The following is a 24,955-nucleotide window of genomic DNA, read 5'->3' on the forward strand; positions in this document are numbered from 1 at the left end:
AGTGGCCAGATGGGACTCCCTGGCAGGGGAATTTCCAGGGCTGACTCTTCTCTCTCACACCCAGCAAGCCCTTGTGATTCGGGAAGGTGAGAAGATGCAGGTGAATGCCGAGGAGGTGGTGGTCGGGGACCTGGTGGAGATCAAGGGTGGGGACCGAGTCCCAGCTGACCTTCGCATCATCTCAGCCCATGGCTGCAAGGTGAAGTTCCACCTCTGTTCTCTGCTCTCAGGAATGAGGAGGAAAATCTTCTGAGTGCCTCATGGACCCCGGAGCTCCAGACCCCAGCCCTCCTCCCTCAGACCCAGGGCTCCAGACCCCAGCCCTCCTCCCTCAGACCCAGGGCTCCAGACCCCAGCCCTCCTCCCTCAGACCCAGGGCTCCAGGTTCCAGCCCTCCTCCCTCAGACCCAGGGATCCAGACCCCAGACCTCCTCCCTGGGACTCAGGGATCCAGGCCCCAACCTTCCTTCAGACCTGGTATTCTAGGCTCAGGCCCACCCCACAGAAATTCTGAGAGACTTTTTTGTTTTGTTTTGTTTTTTTGAGACAGGGTTTCTCTGTGTAGTTTTGGTGCCTTCCCTGGATCTCGCTCTGTAGCCCAGGCTGGCCTCGAACTCACAGAGATCCACCTGCCTCTGCCTCCCAAGTGCTGGGATTAAAGGCATGCGCCACCACCGCCCGGCTTCTGAGGGACTTTAGACGTGAGGCAGAGGTCCTATTCATGCCCACTGTCCTTTAGTATCCTGCCTCCCGGTTTCCCAGATGCTGCAGGCCAGTCAGGGCTCTCCTGCCTTTTTCTGTAACTTCCTGGGACAGGCTTTACTTCAAGGCCCCCCGTTCCTTGCTCTCTGTTCCTGGGCCTTGTGCTGAACTGTAACTCTGCCGTTCAATCCCCAGGTGGACAATTCCTCCCTGACTGGTGAATCTGAGCCCCAGACCCGTTCCCCGGACTGCACACATGACAATCCCTTGGAGACCCGGAACATCACTTTCTTTTCCACCAACTGTGTGGAAGGTGAAAGAGGGGCCCCAAGGGCACAGAAAGAGAGACAACGTGGCTCAGGAGGTGGGGTACCCACAGCCTTCCGAGTTCTAGCAGACCTGAACGTCTTCCTTTGGCCCTGCAGGCACCGCTCGGGGTGTGGTGGTGGCCACAGGTGACCGCACTGTCATGGGCCGCATCGCCACCCTGGCCTCAGGCCTGGAGGTGGGCAAGACGCCCATCGCCATTGAGATTGAGCACTTCATCCAGCTCATCACTGGCGTGGCGGTGTTCCTGGGCGTCTCCTTCTTCATCCTCTCCCTCATTCTGGGATACACCTGGCTCGAGGCTGTCATCTTCCTCATCGGCATCATCGTGGCCAATGTCCCCGAGGGGCTTCTGGCTACTGTCACGGTAATGCTGAACCCCGAGGGAGGGGGACTGGGGCCAGGCAGGACCCCTGGGTCTGAGGGTGACAGATGCCCTGGAACTGGAGTTACAGAGGTTATGAGTTGCCACATGGATGTTAGGAATGGAACCCAGGTCCTCTGCAAGAGCAATAAGTGCTCTTCCCACTGAGCCATCTCTCCAGCGCCTCAGCGCCTTAAAAAGACAAAAAAAAAAAAAAAAAGAAGGCACTTTATTTTTTGTGTATGAGTGTTCTGCCTGCATATATATGTGTGCACCATGTGCATGCCTGATGCCCTTGGAGGTCAGGAGAGGGCATTGGATCCAGTGGAACTGGAATGGCCATGAGCCACCATGAGGGTGTAGAGACCAGAACCTGTGTTCTCTGAAAGTCCAACAAATGTTCTTAACCACTGAGCCATCTGTCCAGCCCCTGCCCCTATTACATTTTAATTCAATTCACAAAATTGGGATGGATGCACCCACTCATTGCGAAAGTGGAATAGTAGTTGTTTGATTTTTTTTATAATTTATGTATTACATTTGTGTGGCTGGGTGTGGCAGTGCTGGGTGTGGCAGTGCTGGGTGTGGCAGTGCAGGGTGTGTGTGGGTGTTAGCACTTGCACACACCATCGTACCCAGGTCAGCAGACAACTTTCAGTTCTCCTTCCAGCATGTGGGGGCCCTGGGGATTGAACTCGGGTCATCAGGCTTGGCAGCAAGTGCTTCATCCACTGAGCATCTCACCAACCCATTTGTTCCATTTTTAGAATAAAGTAATGCTCCCCCACCCAATACCTTGTCTTCTGCTCCCACCCCAGATGCACGAAGTGAGTGCATTGTTTAAATATGGCCCTTCCTCCCTCCCTCTCCCTTCCCTCCATCCCTCCATCCCTCCATCCCTCTCTTTATTTACTTTTATTTTATGCACATTGGTGTTTTGCCATGGATGTCCAGTCCCCTGGAAATGGAGTTACAGACAGTTGTGAGCTGCCATGTGGTTGCTGGGAATTGAACCTGGGTCCTCTGAAAGAGCAGTCAGTGCTCTTAACCACTGTTTTTAACCTTTTTTTTTTTTCTTTAAAAAATTTGTTTTAAAGATTTATTTATTTGTTTGTTATGTATACAGTGTTCTGCCTGCAGATCAGAAGAGGGTGCCATATCTCATTACAGATGGTTGTGAGCCACCATGTGGTTGCTGGGAATTGAACTCAGGACCTCTGGAAGAGCAGTCGGTGCCCTTAACCTCTGAGCCATCTCTCCAGCTCTCTTTTTTTCAAAAATTTTTATTGAAATTTTTTATTTTATAGAAAAAAATACATTACACCCTGACTGCAGTTTCCCCTCCCTCCACTCCCCCAGGCCTTCTTATTTTCTATTTTTCATTTTAATTGTTACTTATTTGTGAGCTGCCTGATGTGGGTGCTGGGAGTCAAACCTGGGTCCTCTGCAAGAACAGTATGTGCTCTTAATCACTGAGCCATCTTTCCAGCCCCCCTCAACCACCCACCCACCCCCAACACACTTCAGTTGCTTTGAGTGTGAGTCTGTTGTACCTACTGCCTGCGAGAACATCCTACTGTGTGTTTTGAGGCCACATCTGTGTCTGGTCATTTGCTCAACAACCACACCTACCATTGTCGTTTTGCTAATTCCATAGCCCCAGGTGCTCCCCACGGTAGGTGAAGTCCACACATCTGTGCTGTCCTTCTATCCTTGCCCATCCTCCAGGTGTGTCTGACCCTGACTGCCAAGCGCATGGCTCGCAAGAACTGTCTGGTGAAGAACCTGGAGGCGGTGGAGACTCTGGGCTCCACTTCCACCATCTGCTCCGACAAGACCGGCACCCTCACCCAGAACCGCATGACTGTTGCGCACATGTGGTTTGACAACCAGATCCATGAGGCCGACACCACTGAGGATCAGTCAGGTCAGTAGGGGCTCAGGGTGGGGACTAGGGCACCCCATCCCAGGGGGCCTTGTGGCCTCACACGTGACTCCTACAGGGACCTCTTTCGACAAGAGCTCACATACCTGGGTGGCCCTGTCCCACATCGCTGGACTCTGCAACCGGGCTGTCTTCAAGGGCGGGCAGGATAACATCCCTGTGCTCAAGGTAGGTGCAGCTGCCTGCCCACTCTGACCAAACACCCCTTCCCCTCCTCCTCCCCACTGCTGACTGACCAGGCTTTCTGTATACTGTAGAGGGACGTAGCTGGTGATGCCTCTGAGTCTGCCCTGCTCAAGTGCATTGAGCTGTCCTCGGGTTCCGTGAAGCTGATGCGTGAACGAAACAAGAAAGTGGCAGAGATTCCCTTCAACTCCACTAACAAATACCAGGTACGAACTCCAGGTCTGTGTGTTCTGTGGGTCTTCCTGGGACGATATAAAGAAATGTCTGTCTGAGCTGGGTGTGTTAGTGAACACCCGTGAGCCCAGCGCTTGGGAGGTAGAGGCAGGAGGATCTGGAGTTCATGGCCATCCTCGGCTACATAGTGAGTTTGAGGCTAGCCTGGGCTACACAAGACTCTGTCTTAAAACAAGAAACAAGTCAGGCATGGTGGCACAATCCCAGCACCAATGAAGTGAAGGTAAGCGCATCAAAGCTATCCTCGGGTACCTAGCAAGTTCCAGGCCAACCTGGGCTACATAACAGTGTGGTGAAAGAATGGGGTAATTATAGGAAACAAGGGTGGCAAGTTACTTACAGGAGCTTGGAATGACTCAAGACAGCTGCATCACCAAAAAATGCCACCCGTGGGAGATGACTCATGAAAGCTCTGTTAGCAGAGTCCCATCTCCTGGGCAGCTGCGGGGACAGAAGGGAGGGCTGGGTGACTCTCCCCTTTCCATCCATGAGTGAAAGCCTTCTGTAGGTCACCACGGAACTCTGCTCCACAATGGCACCAGTCATGTCCGGCATGGAGGAAATAGCTAGTTTACCACACGGGGACAGCGACCAGGGGTCGCAGTTTCTCTATAATTCCCGAGTTTAGCCACCTCTGTCCCACTTCTATCTGGCTTTGGGGCAAGATACTAATCTGTACCGAACCTCAGTTTCCCATCTGTGAAACCGAGGATGAGGATAGAGGAGTGGGGGAAGGGCACTGAAGTGGGGGAAGGGCTGAAGCGGAGAGTTCCATAGTGAGAGGTTGAAATGGGAGGTGCAGAAGCAAAGAGCATCCTATTGTAGAGGGTGGGCCCTGGCCACCATCTCAAGAACAAGGGTTGCATTTTTCACACATTTTCCAGATGTGTTTTCAAGCCTCTTGGTCCTGTTTTAGGTATTGGGGTACACGGGGTAGTGAGAGGATCAGTAAGACCCTTCCTTTCTGATACTCAAGTCCTAGGAGACAGATAATCAAAGATTGAGGGGAGGAGCCCTGCAAGGTTAGAGAGTGTTCGGGCAGCAGGCAGCAGGCAGCATGTACAAAGGTCCTGGGGCAGGAGTGTCACCTGCCTGAACTACCAGCAGCCAACATGGTAAGGGACCAAGGACAAGGCATACGGGACTGTGGGAGCTCTGAAGGCTGTGGGGGAGACCCGGCTATGACTCTGAGAGGGCCAAGGACCATGACAGGAAGCAGAGGAGGGAAGACAGAACTCTAAATTAGAGAGATTTATGAAGCTACAACTCAGAGACCAGGAGCAGATGTGTTAATGTACTCGGACTTGGGCAACCACCCACAGAGTCCGTTTTAGATTGTTTTTACCACCTCAGAAAGAAACCCATAACTCTCTCAGCTTCCACCCACCCCTTCTCCAGAAGGCCCTGCCCCCAGCCTCTGCAAACACTAACCTACTTTCTGTCTCTGTGGATTTACTTGTTCTGGACATTTCATTAAGGAAAACGGAATCATGTAATACTTGGCCTTTTAAAAAATCCGTTTTATTGCCGGGTGGTGGTGGTGCACGCCTTTAATCCCAGCACTTGGGAGGCAGAGGCAGGTGGATCTCTGTGAGTTCAAAGCCAGCCTGGGCTACAGAGCAAGATCCAGGAAAGGCGCAAAGCTACACAGAGAAACCCTGTCTCAAAAAAAAAAAAAAAAAAAAAATCCGTTTTCTTTTACTCTATCTCGTTCTCAGGATCCATCCACACATCCACCAGAGCCTCTTTCTTTCTTTTTTTTTTAAACATTTATTATTGTGCATATATGATGGTGGGGGTTGCTTGTGGAGGGCAGAGGACAACCTTGTGGAGTCGGTTCTCTCCCCTACCTTTATGGAAGGAAGTTCCAGGGACTGAACTCAGGTCTTCAGGCTTGAACAGCAATCACCTCTACCCATTGAGCCATAGAACACCAGTTTCCTAATGACTTTGGTTGGTTGGTTTTGACTTTTTCGAGACAGGGTTTCTCTGAGTAGCCCAGGCTGTCCTGGAACTCCCTCTGTAGCCCAGGCTAGCCTCAAACTCACAGAGATCTGCCTGCCTCTGCCTCCTGAATGCTGGGATTAAAGGTGTGCACCACCACCACCCGGCAATAAAACGGATTTTTTAAAAGGCCAAGTATTACATGATTCCGTGCGCCACCACTGCCACCACCACCAGCTGGATCCTCATGACTTTTTAATCTATTCTCTCTTTTATTTTATTTTTTCAGTGTTTTGAGACAAGGTCTCGCTTTATAACCCAGCCTGGTCTAGAACTCACTAATGTAACCCTGGCAAGACTCAAACTCATAGTGATTCTCTGCTTCAGCCTCACAAGTACTGTGGTGGCAGATGTGGGCAGATGTTTCCAGCTGCTTTAAGAGAAAATACATACTTCATTGTGTGAATATGTCACATCTAGTTGACCCATTCATCTGTTGATGGACAGTTGGGCTGTTTCCACCTTTGGGGAAACTGTTGAGCTCTTTGCCAAAGTGGATGCGGCATTTTTCAATGACTTATGGTTTCTTTTTAGTTTTTATTTACTTTGGGGCTAGGAATGGAACCCAGGACCTTATGTTAGCAAGCACTTTACTTCTGAACAACAACCCCTACCTTTTCTTGATGGATTCTAGGCAGGTACTCTCCAACTGAGCCACACCCCCAGCCCCTCACTGGGGGATTCTAGGCAGGGGCTCTCCCACTGAGCCACACCCCAGCCCCTCACTGGGGGATTCTAGGCAGGGGCTCTCCCACTGAGCCACACCCCAGCCCCTCACTGGGGGTTCTAGGCAGGGGCTCTCCCACTGAGCCACACCCCGGCCCCTCACTGGGGGTTCTAGGCAGGGGTTCTACCACTGAGCCACACCCCAGCCCCTCACTGGGGGATTCTAGGCAGGGGCTCTACCACTGAGCCACACCCCAGCCCCTCACTGGGGGGTTCTAGGAGGGGCTCTACCACTGATCCACACCTCCAGCCCCTCACTGGGGGATTCTAGGCAGGGGCTCCACCACTGAGCCACACCCCAGCCCCTCACTGGGGGATTCTAGGCAGGAGGTCTACTGAGCCACACCCCAGCCCCTCACTGGGAGATTCTAGGCAGGGGTTCTACCACTGAGCCACATCCCAGCCCCTCACTGGGGGATTCTAGACAGGGGCTCTACCATTGAGCCACACCCCAACCCCTCACTGGAGGATTCCAGGCAGGGGTTCTACCACTGACCACACCCCAACCCCTCACTGGGGGATTCTAGGCAGGGCTCTCCCACTGAGTCACACCCCAGCCCCTTACTGGGGGGTTCTAGGCCATTGTTCTGCTGTTGAACTTTGACCCAGGCTGGCTGACATAGGGAAAGTAGATAAGAGATTAAAGTGAGAGTTAATGATAGCTGGATCCCAGGGCTAGGGCAGCAGAGGAGAGAGTGAGAAGATTAGATTCTAGGTACGCTTAGGAGGCAAGCTAACTGCTAGATTTGGGGTGGTTGTACACTGAGTTCCAACAAGGCAGAGAGAAAGTATATGATCCAGAGACAGCTGGAATTTCTATGAGAGAGATGGACAGAGACGGATAGACAGAAAAGGGTTGAACAGAGATCTCCAGGAAATTTGAGAAACAGGAAGAGGCCTGGAGAGATATGGGCAATGCCCTTAGGCATCTGTCCTATCCTGGCATGGGGAAGGTACTCCCCCTACCTGGGTGCAGACAACTCCCAGGTTCCCACATGGCTTCAGTGTACACCCCTCTCTGTTGCAGCTATCTATCCATGAGACTGAAGACCCCAATGACAACCGATACCTGCTGGTGATGAAGGGAGCCCCAGAACGCATTCTGGACCGGTGTGCCACCATCCTCCTGCAAGGCAAAGAGCAGCCTCTGGATGAGGAGATGAAGGAGGCCTTCCAGAATGCCTACCTGGAGCTTGGTGGTCTGGGCGAGCGTGTGCTGGGTGTGTATTATGGGTGGGGCAGGAAAAGGTCTGGCTCTAAGAACCCTTTGGGGCCAGAATGCACCATGAATGAATGAATAGATGAGTAAATGAACAAGTGGAGGAAGTCGTTGCTGAGAAACAAATGAGGGTTGGCCCCTGGCTGTGTGGGAGACTGACTGCAGAGAATCCAGACAGTTTGGGAGCAAATGGAGGTCTTGAGGCTGATGCCTTCATATACCCTCCCTTGTCCCTATCACCAGGTTTCTGCCATTACTACCTGCCTGAGGAACAGTTCCCCAAGGGCTTTGCCTTTGACTGTGACGATGTGAACTTCACCACAGACAACCTTTGCTTTGTGGGTCTCATGTCCATGATTGACCCTCCCCGGGCAGCTGTCCCTGATGCTGTGGGCAAGTGCCGCAGCGCAGGCATCAAGGTGTGTCCTTGGGCAGCTTGGTGGGTGTGGCCATGGGCTGATGCAGGATGCCAGGCTATCCCTAAAACACAATGATTATAGGTCATCATGGTCACCGGTGATCACCCCATCACAGCCAAGGCCATTGCCAAAGGTGTAGGCATCATCTCCGAGGGCAATGAGACTGTAGAGGACATTGCTGCCCGGCTCAACATCCCCGTCAGCCAGGTCAACCCTAGGTGAGTAGCCATGCCTCCCTCCAGATCCTGCTTACAGGGCCATCGGCTTGGTCCTCAGTACCGCCCCAAACAATACAAACACAAAGTTAAAAAAAGCTAGGTATGGTGGTGCATACCTATAATCCCAGTGCTCAAAAGAGGAGAGCTACACAGCAAGATCCTGTCTCTAAACACTAAGGACTGAGAATACAGCTCAGAGACAATGTTTTCCTAGAATCCCCCAGTGAGGGCTGGGGTGTGGCTCAGTGGTGAGTGCTTGCCTAATAATAAGAGGCTCTGGGTTCTATCCTAAGCACCACTCAAAAAGAAGGTGTGTGGGAGGAGCAGGCTACAGATAATTATATTTAAATATTTCTTTTTGAGAGAGTGTCTCACTGTATAGTCCTGACTAGCCTAGAACTTGTTATGTACACCAGACTGGCCTTGAACTCGGACATCTGCTTGCCTCTACCTCCCAAGTACTAGGATTAAAGGAATGCACTATCCCACCTAGTGGTCAGGTTATAAATAATCATAAACAGTTGCTCTCAATGGATTTAAGGAAGCCCATATTTCTTCACTCTGCTCTCCTCATACACTGTATATTTATGTTTTGTTTTTCTGGCTTCTGGCTTTTCCATCTTTATGTCTGGCTCTTTCTTCTTCCTATTATTCCAACCTCCATTTCTGGTCCCTCAGTCCTTCAGGCTTGGCTCTCTCTAACCTTATCACATCCCTTCATCTGCCCTTCTCCTCTGTCTCCCTGTCTGTGGTCTGTCCCTCTGTCTGTCCTGTGTCCCCACTTCTCACTTGGCCTCTGCTCTTTCTGCTCTTCTCAGGGACGCCAAAGCCTGTGTGATCCATGGCACCGACCTCAAGGACTTCACCTCTGAGCAGATTGACGAGATCCTGCAGAACCACACTGAGATTGTCTTTGCCCGCACCTCCCCTCAGCAGAAGCTCATTATTGTGGAAGGCTGCCAGAGACAGGTAAGCTCCCTCCTAGTCAGAGGGAGGGCTGGGCCTGGACTCTGGGTCTGAGGGAGGCAGCTAGGGCCTGGATCCCTGGGTCTGAGGGAGGAGGGCTGGGCCTGGACCCAGGGTCTGAGGGAGGAGGGCTGGGCCTGGACCCTGTTCTGAGGGAGGAAGGGCTGGAGCCTGGACCCTGGGTCTGAGGGAGGAGGGCTGGGTCTGGAATCCCCTGGCGTCTGAGGGAGGAGGGGCTGGGGCCTGGACCCAGGGTCGAGGGAGGAGGGCTAGGCCTGGATCCGCTGGGTCTGAGGGAGGAGGGCTGGGCCTGCGAACCCTGGTCTGAGGGAGGATGGCTGAGCCTGGACCCTGGTCTGAGGAGGAGGCTGGGCTGATCCCTGGGTCTGAGGGAGAGCTGGGCCTGGACCAGGGTCTGAGGGAGGAGGCTAGCCTGGATCCCTGGGTCTGAGGAGGAGGGCTGGGCCGCTGGAACCCTGGGTTGAGGGAGGAAGGGCTGGCCTGACCAGGGTCTGAGGAGAGGGCTGACCTGACCCCTGGGTCTGAGGGAGGAGGGCTGGGCCTGGACCAAGTGTCTGAGGGAGGAGGGCTGGGTCTGGACTCCTGGTTCTCACCCTCACCCTTCCTCCTTCCAGGGAGCAATTGTAGCTGTGACTGGTGATGGTGTGAATGACTCCCCCGCTCTAAAGAAGGCTGACATCGGCGTGGCCATGGGCATTGCTGGTTCTGATGTCTCTAAGCAGGCTGCCGACATGATTCTGCTCGATGACAATTTTGCCTCCATTGTCACTGGGGTGGAGGAAGGTGAGCGGGCTGGGGGCTGGCAGGGAGGGGGCAGCAGAGACTGAGTCATTGTCGGAAGCTTTAGGAAGGGGGGCAGCAGGCCAGGTGTGTAGTAGTATGCAAGGCCGCAAGATGGGACCACAAGGCAGGATGGGCTGCGGCTTCGGCATCCCTGCATCACCTGGCACCAGTGCAGTCTAGAAGCATTCCAAAGCCCTGTAAAGTTACTGCAGTTGCTGCAAAGGAGAGGATCCTGGGAGGCGTGGAAGGCCCCTCCCCTGACATAGGCTGGGGTTCAGTCATCTTCCAGAGTGGACAGGAACAAGAATGGACACTGAGCCGAACTGGAGGTCCACATTCACTTGAAAGGATGGGGGGTGGGGAACACAGGCAAAGAAAATGTCAATTCCTGCAAAGTGAGGTAAAGGAGCCAGGTGTGGGGCTGGGGTTGGTGTAGTAGGAGAGTCCCCACTGCAGAGCCAACCAACACCAGACCCATTTCCTGGAGGGTCTAGAAGTGACCACAGAAGGGGCTGGTTTATGTTTTATTTTATTCTGATCGTTGATAATTCCATTGATAATTACAGAAAATGCCAAAAACAAAACCAAACCCTAGTCACTCTAACCTATAACTGTTCATGCTTGTATCATTTTTCTCCCAGAGTCTCTCCCCATCGGAAATGTCACTACTTGCTGGGTGTGGTGGCACACCTATAAACACAGGGCTCAGGAGACTGAGGCGGGTGAATTGTTGTGAGTTCTAGGCCAGCTAGGCTATGAGTGAGACCCTGTTCCAGAAACATACGCACACGCTCACACACACACACACACACACACACACACACACACACACACACACACACACACACACACACACACCAATACACACACACACACACACACACACACACACACACACACACACACGCACACGCACACGCATATACACACAGAGGTGGGGGGCAGGGAGGGAGGTCAGTACTATAATGAGCCAAGAATGTAGTTCTTTGAGTTTCAGCCACTGCATGAAAAGAAAAAGTAAAAATAACAGTAAGGATGAGCTGGCCATGGTGATGTACACCTTTAGTCTCAGCACTCCAGAGGCAGAGGCAGGTGGATCTCTGTGAGTTCGAGGCCAGCCTGGTCTACAGAGTGAGTTTCAGGACAGCCAGAACCACATAGTGAGACTCTGTCTTGAAAAAAAAAGTACAGTCATCCAGGTATGGTAGTTCCACACCTTTAGTCCCAGAATCCTGGAGGCGAAAGGCGGGAAGATTTCTGTAAATCCAAGGCCAGCCTGATCTACAAACAAAGTGAGTTGCAGACTAGCCAGAACTATACAGTAAGACCCTGTCTCCAAACAGAAAACCAAAGTATAGTAAAAGGAAAAAAAGCTGAGCCCACAGTGACAAGCTAGATGCCATTAGCCCTTGTCTCCAATATCCCAGAAAAAAGCACAGATACTTCTCTCGGCCCCAGACATCTCTGCCTGGGCAGGACAAAGCTCCGCCCTTGGCATCATCCAGTCTGAAGGACGGGCTGAAAACTGGTCCTCCCTCTAAAGGCAGGGAAATGAGTTTTCTAAAACAATTAACAAACACTTATAAAACAATAAGTTGTGGGCAGTGCTCAGAAGCCCACTGAACTCCAGTTTAGTGGTGCAGGCTATTCTGGGGGCTGAGGAGGTTCACAACCAGGTGCAGCTTAGTGGAACTCTGTCTCCAAGTAAGTTACAGAGAGACCTGAGGGGTTGGGGGCGGGGGAGTGTGTTGTCAGCCTTGCCCTTCTGAAGACAAGAGGCTGGGTGGGGTGGGGCTTTAATTTCTACAAGGGGAAATTACAGCTACCAGAAGTATAGTGAGTGGCATGTGACATCCCCTGCCACTGTCACTGAGCTGCAGGTGACCCATTTCTTCTCTGCACACTACCACATGCTGATGTATGCTGAAGTATCCTTGAGTCATTCTTTTTTCTTTCTTTCTTTTCTCTTTCTTTTTTTTTGAGCTGAGAATTGAACCCCAATCCTTGCGCTTGCTAGGCCAGTGCTCTACCACTGAGCTAAGCCCCCACCCCACCCCCTTTTTTAAAAAAATATATTTATTAATTTTTTTCATTTTACATACCAACCCCAGTTCCCCCTCCCTCCCCTTTTCCCACCTCCTCCCCTCCCTCCCACTCTGCCCCCATCCACTCCTCAGAGTGGTTAAGGCCTCCCATGGTAGTCAACAAAGTCTGGCATACCAAGTCGAAGGAGAGCCTAGCCCCTCCCCATTGTATCAACGCTGAGCAAGGTATCCCACCACAGGGAATGGGCTCCAAAAAGCCAGTTCATGTACCTGGGATAAGTCCTGGTCCTGCTGCCAGGGACCCCACAAACAGATTGAGCCACACAACTGTCACCCACATTCAGCGGGCCTAGTTCAGTCCCATGCAGGTTCCCGGGCTGTCAGTCCAGAGTCCGTGAGTCATTCTTTTACCTAGGGACATTTCAGAACGAGAAACAAATAGCTTCTTTAAAGGAACATGATTGCCACATGAGGACACTAGGAGGTCCGAGGCCTTTGGTACAATGACAACTTTTGTTTTGTTTTGATAGGGTCTCAATCTGCAGCCCAAGCTAGCCTACAATTCACTATGTAGCCCAGACTGGTCTTTAGCTCACAAAAATCCTCTTGCTTCAGCCTTCTGAGTGCTGGAATTACAGCTGTGAGCCACCGCAACTGGCTGGATTTGTTTTAACAGATACATAAAAAACGTTGCCGGGCGGTGGTGGCGCATGCCTATAATCCCAGCACTCGGGAGGCGGAGGCAGGCAGATCTCCGTGAGTTTGAGGCCAGCCTGGTCTACAGAGCTAGTCCAGGACAGCCTCCAAAGCTACAGAGAAACCCTGTCTCGAAAAACCAAAAAAAAAAAAAAAAACAAACAACAAAACAAAAAAAACATAAGAGGTGCACATATTCGTGTGCTGGTGTATGTGCCTTGGGAGACTAAGGCAAAAAGATTTAGTTCCAGGCCCAGCCTCAAAAAAATAATAAAAATAAAAATAAATAAATAAAATAAAATAAATTAAAAATAAAAAAAATTAAAAGAGTACGTCCGGCTGTTGCAGAGAACCCAAGTTTGGTTCCTAGCCTCTTAGCCGGGCAGTTCACCACTGTCTGTAACTCTAGCTCCAGGGCTCCACCGCCCTCTTCTGGCCTCTAAAGGCACTACACACACGTGCACATCCACCCACACACATAATTTAAAAAACAATCAGCTAACTGGAAGGCAGGGTAAAGAATGCCTTTGATTCCAGCACTCGGGAGGCAGAAATAGGCGGATCTCTATGAGTTTGAGGCCAGCCTGGTCTACATAGTGAGTTCCAGGACATCCAGAACTACACAGTGAGACCCTGTCTCAAAAACAAAACAAAAAAAAAACAAACCAAAAAGAAAAAAAACCCAACCAAACAAACACCAGCTGTGCTTGGTGGAATATGCCTGTAGTTCTAGCACTTGGGAGGGACCTCAAGTGTTTAAGACCAGTCTGAGCTACCCAAGATGTTAAAACAAACAAACAAACCCAAAAAATTGTAGCTCCTAATTGGGTTGCCATGTGATTATTTTGATACACATATGTGTTGGTTACTGGTTAATGGGTTAAGCGTGTCTTCAGTTAGCATTTCTTCTGGGAGAAAATATCCAGTGCTCTTTCTCCTAGCATTTGAGACATTAGGTGTGTGCATGATGGATTGTCAACCTGTTACACAGCAGCATACCAGTTTCCTACATCTGTGGACTGTTTTCTTTTTTACGTGATGAGGATGCAGCTTGGGTCCTTGTGCATACAAAGCACACGCTGTACCTACTGAGCTACGTCACAGCCCTTTACTCTTCATTGTTGCTTAGCATTCTGCATAACTTTGGCACTCTCGCTGGGCAGTGGTGGCGCACACCTGCAATCCCAGCACTCGGGAGGCAGAGGCAGGCAGATCTCGGTGAGTTCCAGGCCAGCCTGGTCTCCAGAGCGAGTTCCAGGACAGACGCAAAGCTACAGAGAAACCCTGGCCCCCTTTCCAGACTCTCTAACTGCCATTTTACTCTCAACTGTGAGATTGGCTCTCTGTGTTTAACATTGTGTGTGTGCCTGTATGTGCACACGAGTGCAGGTGCCTGACGAGGCCCGGGGAGAGTGTTGGGTCCCCTAGAGCTGGAATTAGAGGCTGTTGTGAGCCATGGGATAAGGATGCTGGGAACAAAACATGGGTCCTCTGCAAGAGCGTTATCCACTCATAGCCACGGAGCCAGCTCTTCAGCGCCTCCCCCCACCCCTTTTTAGGAGGAGGGGTTTTTTGAGACAATATTAGCCTTGAACTGCTGGCAATCCTCCTGAGATTACAGGTGTGTAACGTCACACCCGAATAAGATGAACTCGTTTAGATTCCATATGTGGGAGAGAGCATGTGGTACCTGGGCCTCTATGCCCAGCACAAAGGTTTTCAATACCATCCATTTCATTCTTCTTAAGTCTTTTTTGTTTATTATTTTATTTGTTGTGTATGGATGTTTTGACTGCATGTATGTCTATGCACCACGTGTGTGCAGTGCCCACAGAGGCCAGAAGGCACTGGATCCCCTGGAGCTGAGTTATAGACACTTGTGAGCTACTAGGTGGGTCTGGGCACAGAACCTGTGTCCTCTGGAAGAGTAGCCCATACTCTTGACCACTGAGCTGCCTCTCCAGCCCCTGTTTTTAATTTTGTAAGGAAATCCCCATACCATTTTCCATGATGGCTGTGCTAATTTACATTGTGGAAGGCAGCTATGGCCACCAGTTAATGTATGCCCTGACCTACAGTGTACACAGTTCCCTTTTCCTTCCCTGCCTCCTCTCCAGCTCTTTTCCTTTGGATCATAACTACTCTGTCTGGGGTAGTGTCATGTCTCACTGCAATTAATTTAATTTGTATTCCCAGCAGCTACCAATGCTGCTGTGCTATCAAATATGGCTTATAGTCTTTGTTTTTTGTTTTTTTAAAGATTTTATTTATTTATTATGTATACAGTACTCTGTCTGCATGTATGCCTGCACACCAGAAGAGGGCTCCAGATCTCACTACAGATGGTTGTGAGCCACCATGTGGTTGCTGGGAATTGAACTCTGGACCTTTGGAAGAACAGCCAGTGCTCTTAACCTCTGAGCCATCTCTCCAGCCCTAGACTTTGTTTTTAAAATTCTTTTTTCTGCCTTTTGAGACAGATCTCTGTAGCTCTGACTGGCCTGGAACTCCTGGAGATCCAGCTGCCTCTGCCTCCCAAGTGCCAGGACTAGAGGCGTGTGCCTCCACACCCAGCCCTGATTTTTATTGTTTAAACAGTCTGGCTGTATAGTCCTGGCTGGCCTAGAACTTGCTATCGAGAGTTGCTGTGACCCTACCTTTGCCTCCTGAGTACTAGAATTACAGGCATGTGCCACTGTGCCTGGCCTATTTGTGTGTTCTCTTTGGAGAAATGCCTATTTTAGTCTATTGCCTTTTTTTTTGGCTGACTTGACCTTACTGTGTAGCTAAGGATGACCTTGAACTCCTGACCCTCCTGTCTCTACTTTCCAAGTGTTGAGTTTACAAGTGTACACTACTGCACCTGACATTTTTTAAATAGGTTATAAAAATATAAATAAAATTGGAATTTTTAAAATCTTTATTATTATTATTTTGTTTTTGTTTTTTGTTTTTTGTTTTTCAAGACAGGGTTTCTCTGTGTAGCTTTGGAGCCTGTCCTGGAACTCACTCAGGCTGGCCTTAAACTCCTAGAGATCTGTCTGCCTCTGCCTCCTGAGTGCTGGGATCAAAGGTTTGCACCACCACCACTCAGCTTCTTTTTTTTATTATTATTAATTAAATTGATTAATTTATTTTACATCCTGACCAAAGTCTCCCCTCCATCCCCATTCACTCCCCCTCTGTTTCTGTTCAGAAAGGGGCAGGCCTCCCATGGGTGTCAACAAAGCATGGCATATCAAGTTTCTGTAGGATTAAGGCAGGGCAAGGCAATCCAGTATGAGGAACAGGGTCCCCAAGCCAAGCAAGGCGTTAGAGACAGGCCCTGCTCCCACTGCTGAGAGTCCCACAAGCAGACCAAGCTATTTTAATGCCTTCCCTATGGCAGACAATGGGTGGGGCTGGCCGTGTTAGTCCTTAGGTTTTGACTTGGTGTGCACTGTACTGACTGCGTTTTGTGAGACACAGCACACGCATCACGAGCTAACTTGACAGATGTGTGCATATATGGATACCTGAACACTCTCCAGAATCTAGTCAATAGGAATAACATGTAGAGTCTGGCTTGTCTAGCAGATGTGAGGTCCTGGGTGTAATTCACAACAATGCAGAAATAAGAAGCAGACAGAGACAGACACCCGGCTCTCCACTAAAATCCCTTCCTGGCCTGACATCCTCACAGTTCGGTGTTCACTGTCCTGACTTCTTGTCATCTAAATGGGATCATGCAGTATGACCATTTTTGTATCTGAATATTATTTTCCTTGGTTTTTTTTTTTTTTTTTTTTTTTTTTTTTGAGGCAGGTCTCATTATGTGGTCCTGGGATCAAAGGCCTGTGCCATCAGGACCAGCATCCACATCCACATCCAGTTGTTTTGTTTGTTTGTTTGGGTTTTGGGGGGTTTGGTTTTTTTTTTGTTTGGTTGGTTGGTTTTTGGCTTTTTTGCTTTTGAGACAGGGGTTTCTCTGTGTAGCTTCTCACCTTTCCTGGAACTCACTCTGTAGCCCAGGCTGGCCTCGAACTCACAGAGATCCACCTGGTTCTGCCTCCTGAGTGCTGGGATTAAAGGCGTGCGCCACCATGGCCGAGCCGTTTTGTTTTAATGTGGTGCAAAGGTTTGAACCCAGGGCCTCATGAATACTAGGCAAGCACTCTATCAACTGAGCTACCGCCCCACTCCTGTGCCTGACTGTTATCAGTCTAATACCTCAGATTCGCCTGTGAGCTCATGAGTCCGTGCCCCGCCCCCTGTCGTTCCTGTGATGCTGCATAATTTCGCCACTGCTCACCTGTCACGCATTTTCAGCTTGGCTCTGGTGTGAGGAGGCTATTATGAATATTGCTATGGTAAACATTTGCGAACTTGGTTTCTGGTGGACATAAGCAATCATTTCTCTTGGACATAAACCTGGAAACAGAGTTAGTGGGTTGATGACGGTAAAGGATGTTTAACCTTTCGATGGAAGCTACCAAACAGGCTCTCCAAATGGTTCAATGGTCAGAGGGGTATGTGCAAAGGTGAGGATGAGGGTGAGGTAGACAGGAAGCAAGGGGCTGGGGTGTGACTCAGTGGAGAGCCCCTGCCTAGAATCCCCCAGTGAGGGGCTGCGGTGTGGCTCAGTGGTAGAGCCCCTGCCTAGAATACCCCCCACAGAAGTGAGGGGCTGGGGTGGTGGCTAGTGGTAGAGGCCCCTGCCTAGAAGTTCCCCAGTGCAGGGGCTAGGATGTTGGGCTCAGTGGTAGAGCCCCCGTGGTAGAGCCCCTGCCTAGAATCCCCCAGTGAGGGGCTAGGGATGTGGCTCAGTGGTAGAGCCCCTGCCTAGAATTCCCCAGTGAGGGGCTGGGGTGTGGCTCAGTGGGAGAGCCCCTGCCTAGAATCCCCCTGTGAGGGGCTGGGGTGTGGCTCAGTGGTAGAGCCCCTGCCTAGAATCCCCCAGTGAGGGGCTGGGGGTGTGGCTCAGTGGTAGATCCCCTGCCTAGAATCCCCCAGTGAGGGGCTGGGGGTGTGACTCAGTGATAATCTTGTCTGGCCTAGGTTCAATCTCCAGTACCTCAAAAAACAAACAAACAAAACCAAGGACATGGGGCTCCAGTGGATTCCAAATTCTAAGCCTGCTCCTCCCTCTACAGGCCGCCTGATCTTTGACAACCTGAAGAAATCCATTGCCTACACTTTGACCAGCAACATCCCAGAGATCACACCCTTCCTGCTCTTCATCATGGCCAACATCCCACTGCCCCTTGGCACCATCACCATCCTCTGTATTGACCTGGGCACCGACATGGTAAGCTGGGCTGCCACCTAGAACAGGGGTGGGGCCACCCTCACAAGCATGCGCTCTCTTGCTCTCTCCACTCACACAGCCGGGTCTCTCTTCCATCCAGGTCCCTGCCATCTCCTTGGCCTACGAGGCTGCTGAGAGTGACATCATGAAGAGACAGCCCCGGAACCCACGCACAGACAAACTGGTCAACGAAAGACTCATCAGCATGGCCTACGGGCAGATTGGTGAGGACTGCTGGCTTTCAGAACCATGTGTTAGCCCAGCAGAGTGGGCGTGTCCTGGTCCGAGGGCTCAAAGTGTAAGGCAGAGCCTCTACTTCTGGGGCCACACCTCCGAGGAAAGCAAAGCCCGTGAGGCTGAAGCAACCCATGTTTGGATTCCTCTTAGGTGGTTTCGTGTGTGTGTGTGTGTGTGTGTGTGTGTGTGTGTGTGTGTGTGTGTGTGTGTGGTGGTGTTGTTTGTTTGTTTTTTAAGTATTTCAAGCAACCCAGGCTAGCTTCCAACTCACTATGTAGGCAAGAATAGCCCTGAACTTCTGATCCTCCTGCCTCCACCTCCTAAGTACTGGGATTACAGGCACCTGATACCACTCCTAGTTTGTTACTGGCTGTGGATTAAACCCAGAGCTTCATTGCATGCTAGGCAAGCAGGCACTCGGCCATGTGTGCCGCCCCACCCCCCCCCAGCCCTTTTCCCGGTCATGTGTTCTGTTCTTTTGTTTGAGGCAGGGTCTCACTGTAGCTCTGGCTGTCTAGAACGGACAGATCCTTTGTCTCTCCATCCTGAGTGCTCATGGGATCCCAGGTGTATACAGGCATTAGCATCATCATTATTGTTGTTTATGTTTACTTACTTATTTAATTTTTTTGTTGTTGTTTTTTTCGAGACAGGGTTTATCTGTGTAGTTGTGGTGCCTGTCCTGGATCTGGCTCTGTAGACCAGGCTGGCCTCAAACTCACAGAGATCCGCCTGCTTCTGTCTCCTAAGTTCTGTGTTTAGGGGCACACACCACCATGCCTGGTTATTTTTATTAGTATTAAACCTAGGGCTTCGTGCATACTAAGCAAGTAATTTACCACAGAACCACACCACTAGCCCTTCACTCACTGGCAGATTCTAGGCAAGCACTCTGCCACAGTTACGTGCCCAGCCCTCTTACTTTTTATTTGAGACAAGGTCTCACTAAGTTGGCCAGGCTGGCCTTGAATTCATCCTGTAACCCAGCCAGGCTCTGCGTTTATGTTTTAGTTTCCCGAATAGCTGGGGTCACAGACCTGTGGTAATAAGCCTGGCTCCTCCAGGATATTTAGAATATTTGGGCAGCCTGAGTCTGGTAGCTATGGACCTTGGGGGTCATCCATCTGGATAGCTCCCTGACCAAGTGACCAACCATCTCAGACCCCACCACCAGGGCCGGGAGATGCCATGGCTTAGGCAAGATGACTGAGTAACCCACAGATGACTGTGATGGTCTCCAAGGTCATTGGAGAGCGTGGAGCATGCTGCCAGCTCTCTCCTCACCCTCCCCTCGGCTCCCTCCCCCCCAGGGATGATCCAGGCCCTCGGCGGTTTCTTCTCCTACTTTGTCATCCTGGCAGAAAACGGCTTCTTGCCTGGTAACCTGGTGGGCATCCGGCTGAACTGGGATGACCGCACTGTCAATGACCTGGAAGACAGTTATGGGCAGCAGTGGGTGAGTGGGGCTGCACACTGTGTCTCGGGACCAGAATGACAGCTGGTTCAAGTCCCATGCTGGCCTCTCTGTCCTGAGAGCCACATCCAACCCTCTCCCTGAACTCTCTACAAAGCCAAGCGTGGGCTTTCTTTCATATCTCCATCCATCTGGTCAAAGCCTGGCTCCCGTTTGTCCCTAATGGACACCCACAGGGTGGTGTTTCCTTCCTAGCAAACAATTAAGGCCCCCTGATTCTTAAAACACCTGCGTCTTCCTTTGCTCCCAAGAGGCTATGAATTCAAGAAGGAAGGCCCATTTGAAGTCCTAGAAACCCCGTGCAGGGGCGAGGCAGTGAAGGACTCTGGGGATGGGTCACAGGATACCACCCCACCCTCCTACATCTCGCTTCCGCAGACATACGAACAGAGGAAGGTGGTAGAGTTCACATGCCACACAGCCTTCTTCGTGAGCATCGTGGTGGTCCAGTGGGCTGACCTGATCATCTGCAAGACCAGGAGGAACTCTGTCTTCCAGCAGGGCATGAAGTGAGGGCCTGGCTACCCCACCCCGGGTCTGCTTGTATCTCTCCCGCCTCGCTCTGAGCTTTGGTTGTTCTGCCTCCGGGTTGCTTTGCTCTTGAGGGGCACATGTTTTAGATTGGAAGCTTGTCTCTCTCTCTCTCTCCCTCGGGGGTGGAGGTGGAGTGCTCTGGGCCTCCAGATCTCACCTTCATTTATAACCATTGCTTCTATAAACCTGTGCCTGCTTGTCTCTTTCTCTTGCTTCCCCTCTCCCCGTCTCTCCCTCCTTCCCCCTTTCACTTTATTTTCCTGCTTGAGACAGTGCCTTGGTATTTAGCCCAAGCTAGACTCGAACTCACGGCAATCCTACTGCGGCCACGTGCTGGGGTCACATGCCTATGCCACCACACCTGGCTGCTTCCTTTATCACCGGCCTTACATCTCTCATTGTCCCCGTGGCTCTCCGACTCGGGCTGTCTTCACATTTGTTTCTCTAGCTGGCTCCCATCCTCTGCCCCATGGCCGCCTCTCTTTCCCCTGTGTGCGCATCATGGTGGGCTGGTGACTCAGAGTCTTGCTCCATTTGCTTTTCCATTCATGCCCGGGTGTCCGTGGGGCGGGGGAGGCTGGCGGGGGTGTGCTGCAGGTCTAGCCCTGTCTCGCCTGTGCCTCCAGGAATAAGATCTTGATCTTCGGCTTGTTTGAGGAGACGGCCCTTGCTGCCTTCCTGTCCTACTGCCCAGGCATGGACGTGGCCCTTCGCATGTACCCTCTCAAGTGAGTGCCCCGGCCACCCAGGAATGCCACACTCCCACACCTTCTACAGCCTGGGCCTCAGCCTTCAATTTCTAACCCACTTGCCCTGGTGTTCCTCTGGATGTCCCTATTCGATCCCCGTTGCCGGCCCTGTTCTGATGCCACCAAGTCTCCCCACCTCACAGGGGGCACTCTGCAGATAGATCCCCAGGCCCTATTCAGGGTCCAGGGCACTCCTCTGTGGCACTAAAGATCCAGGGAGACTGGCCATCTGGTCTCCCCACATCTGGGGCCACCCTCACGTCCTCTCTCTTTTCCTCTGCAGGCCTAGCTGGTGGTTCTGTGCCTTTCCCTACAGTTTCCTCATCTTTGTCTACGATGAGATTCGCAAACTCATCCTGCGCAGGAACCCCGGGGGTGAGGGTCAGGGGCACAGAAGGTCGGGAGGGGAAGCAGAGGAGGTGCTTTCACCAGCGGCTCTCGGGATGGGTCCCCTTCCCCTTTCTCTTTCCCTCTCTTCCCATTTTGCCCCCCCCCTTCTCTCTCTTTCCAAGTGAGACTGTATGCCTTGAGACTCAGGTGGCGCTTGAACTCACGTCCCTCCTTGCTTGAGTTCTTCAGGGCTGGGAGGGCGGGCCTGGCACCACACCTTGTTTTCTTTCGAAGCCCCTACCCCTTGCTTAGATGGCTCTCTGGTCTGTCTTCCCTTCTCACTTGGTCTCTCCCTTCTGTCATTCCAGGTTGGGTGGAGAAAGAGACCTACTATTGACCTCAACCCACCACATCGTCAACCGCGTCTTCCCTGCCCCCAGCCCAGGACGGCCCACTCCGACCCCCCCATTTTGTACTCTGGGGGGAGGGGCCTTGTCTCCCCGTGGCCCCCCCCCTCTCCCTGCGGCCCAGCCTCATCTCCCACACCTTGGTTCCCTCCCCGTTTCCCCTCCCCTCCCCCTCTGGCTGGCCTCTCTCCTCCACAGCCCCTGCCTTTCTTCTCCCTCCCTTTCCTGCGTCTCCCCCTCTCTCCCTGGTGACCCTGTCCCTCATTCCCTCCTTGGGTTCTTTTTTACTCCCCTCAGCCCGCCCTCTGGCTGATGCCATTTCCGGTTCTAATTCTGAACAATTATCAAATATATCAGTGGGGAGAGAGAAGCTGTGTGCGTGTTGTGCCTGCTAGCCAGAGCCAGGGGCAGATGGGGCGCCCTCTGCCAGTGCAGCGCCGGGTGACTCACACGAGCCACCTCATGAGTTTAGCCGGTAAAGGGTGCCACAAAATCTTGGGCGGTGCAGAATCATGGCTTTTGGATTCTAGGGAGTTAGAATTCTCAACCCAGTGGGTTGACAGACAGGGAGTGGAGGAGCATGGGACTTGAATGGTAGAAAGGGTCTTCTCCTTCCAAAAGAGGCCCTGAGGGAGGTCAGGGCCTGATGGTGGTGATACGTGCTGATGACCCTCCTAAACAGTGTCCTAATATTCATCAGTGTGAAGCCGGGCGGCGGTGGTGGTGGCGGTGGTGGTGGTGGCGGTGGAGGTGGTGGTGGTGGTGGAGGTGGCGGCGGCGGTGGCGGCGGTGGTGGCGCACGCCTTTAATCTCAGCACTCGGGAGGCAGAGGCAGGCCGATCTCTGAGTTCAAGGGCAGCCTGGTTTACAGAATGAGTTCCAGGAAAGGCTCCAAAGCTACACAGAGGAACCCTGTCTGGAAAAAACAAACAAAAGATACTCGTCAGTGTGAGGCACCGGGAGGGAAGTGATTTGCTGATGGCCACAGAGCTATGGAGAAAGAAGTGGACAAAGGGCTTTGGACCGCGGCCATCCAAACTCAGTTATGCTCACTCCTCTTTCTCTGAGGTCAACTTGCACACATTCACACCCTCAAGTGCACAAAAACAACAAGAAACTTTGGGGCTGGAGAGACCAGTGCTTCAGAACACTTATTGCTCTTGCACAGGAGCCGGGTTCTCAGCACCCACATAGTGGCTCACAATGTATCTACAACTCCAGTTAGTCCTAGGGGATCTGATGCGCTCTTATGGCCTCCACTGGCACCAGGCATACAAGTGGTGCACAGACATGCATGCAAACAAGATACGCATCTACATAAAATAAAACTGAAATTAAACCAGGTATGGTGGCCCACTCCTTTAATTTTAGCAGAGGCAGGTGAACTTCGGTGAGTTTGATTGAATTCAGCCTTATAGACACAGCAGGTGTTAGGCCAGCTAAGGCTACATAGTGAGACTGTATCTCAAAAAACTTAATTAGAATTAAAAAAAAAAAAACTTTTAAAAAGTGTATGTGGTGGTGTGCATCTGCAGTTTGAGCGCTGGAAAGGCAGACATGGGTGAAGGCTGCTGCTCACTGGCCAACCAGTGTAGATGAATCAGTAAGTTCCAGGTTTAGTAAGAAACCTTGTCTCACAAACAAGATGCAGCCAGGCACGGTGGTAGAAGCAGATGCAGGGGGATCTCTGTGAGTTCGAGGCCAGCCTGGTCTACAGAATGAGTTCTAGAGCAGCCAGGGCTACACAGAGAAACCCTGTCTCAGGAATAAATAAACAAATAAATAAATAAACGATACACAGACACCCAACATCAACACACACAACATGAACACATGAGCACATATACTCACACATATATGTGTACACACGAAAACAGACACTAGTACCATACATGCACATGTCCTTGCCTAACTTATGAAAAATTCAGGGTTCCATCCCTAGTGTATAAATAAATAAATACAAACTATAATTCCATACCAAAATAAAGTATCTGTGTAATCACCGCCCAGGCAAAGGTACAGAGCTTTTCTATCCACCTAAGAAACTTCCCCCTGACTATACCCGCTGGCTCCTCTCCCATGACAATGTCATGCTAACCTGTCTGTTTTCTTTTTTTCTATTTTGTCATACTGAAGCAGGTCCTCTACCACTGAGCGACACCCCAGCCCCTCACTGGGGGATTCTAGACAGGGCCTCTACCACTGAGCCACACCCCAGCCCCTCACTGGGGGATTCTAGGCAGGGGCTCCACCACTGAGCCACACCCCAGCCCCTCACTGGGGAATTCTAGGCAGGGGCTCTACCACTGAGCCACACCCCAGCCCCTCACTGGGGGATTCTAGGCAGGGGCTCTACCACTGAGCCACACCCCAGCCCCTCACTGGGGGATTCTAGGCAGGTGTGTCTGTTCTTGAACTTCATACAAATGAAATCTTACAGCATATCTTTTCTTGTTTATGATTCTGATACATCTATGAGCATCTCCATGATGTCATGCACATCATTACTGCTCTGTTCATGGTGTGACTCTAACACATATTTCTTATTTGGGCCCCTGTTGGTCCACATTTGAATTCTGTCCATGTTGGGGTTGCTGGAAATAGGAGGAAATAGCTAGTTGCTTTTTTATTATTTATTATTCATTTTATTTACTTGAGGCAGGGTGCTGATATATAGCTCAGACTGGCCTCTTTTTTGCTTTGGGGGGTTTTGTTGTTATTTATTTTTTCAAGACAAGGTTTCTCTGTGTAGCCCTGGCTGTCCTGGAACTCACTCTGTAGCCCAGGCTGGCCTCGAATTTAGAGATCCAACTGCCTCTGCCTCCTAAGTGCTGGGATTAAAGGCATGCATGGTTTTTAGGAATTTAATTTCAGGGATTTATTTGTTATTTTAATAGAGTCTCTTGTAGCTCAGACTGGCCTCATATCTACAGTGATCCTTCTACCTTGCTTCCCAAATGTTAGATTTACAGGCATGTCCCAACACACTTCTCGGGCTGTTTAGCTGTACTGGAAACTTCCAGAAGCTATCTCCAAAACATGGATTGGGCGTTTTGCATCCCACAGGGTAGGAAAAACCCCA

The 24,955-nt window shown here is 51.2% G+C and overlaps 1 protein-coding gene across 2 annotated transcripts in view; it reads left to right on the forward strand.

Annotated features, from left to right (window-relative positions):
• Atp1a3 (ATPase Na+/K+ transporting subunit alpha 3) overlaps window positions 1-22,243 on the forward strand; it is a 30,234-nt gene extending 7,991 nt beyond the window's left edge. For both annotated transcript variants that reach the window (XM_036181773.1, XM_036181763.1), the window contains exons 6-23: window positions 65-199; window positions 898-1,015; window positions 1,128-1,396; window positions 3,122-3,320; window positions 3,397-3,506; window positions 3,596-3,730; window positions 7,516-7,708; window positions 7,951-8,126; window positions 8,208-8,344; window positions 9,163-9,313; window positions 9,946-10,114; window positions 17,988-18,142; window positions 18,243-18,366; window positions 19,690-19,835; window positions 20,232-20,362; window positions 21,014-21,115; window positions 21,420-21,511; window positions 21,835-22,243. In XM_036181773.1, coding sequence (XP_036037666.1) covers window positions 65-199; window positions 898-1,015; window positions 1,128-1,396; window positions 3,122-3,320; window positions 3,397-3,506; window positions 3,596-3,730; window positions 7,516-7,708; window positions 7,951-8,126; window positions 8,208-8,344; window positions 9,163-9,313; window positions 9,946-10,114; window positions 17,988-18,142; window positions 18,243-18,366; window positions 19,690-19,835; window positions 20,232-20,362; window positions 21,014-21,115; window positions 21,420-21,511; window positions 21,835-21,863 — 2,571 coding nt within the window. In that variant the 3' untranslated portion in view covers window positions 21,864-22,243. The remainder of the gene's footprint in view (window positions 1-64; window positions 200-897; window positions 1,016-1,127; window positions 1,397-3,121; window positions 3,321-3,396; window positions 3,507-3,595; window positions 3,731-7,515; window positions 7,709-7,950; window positions 8,127-8,207; window positions 8,345-9,162; window positions 9,314-9,945; window positions 10,115-17,987; window positions 18,143-18,242; window positions 18,367-19,689; window positions 19,836-20,231; window positions 20,363-21,013; window positions 21,116-21,419; window positions 21,512-21,834) is intronic.
• The last annotated feature ends 2,712 nt before the right edge of the window (window positions 22,244-24,955 follow it).

Source organism: Onychomys torridus, chromosome 1, assembly GCF_903995425.1.
Source record: "Onychomys torridus chromosome 1, mOncTor1.1, whole genome shotgun sequence".
NCBI classification, from domain to species: domain Eukaryota; kingdom Metazoa; phylum Chordata; class Mammalia; order Rodentia; family Cricetidae; genus Onychomys; species Onychomys torridus.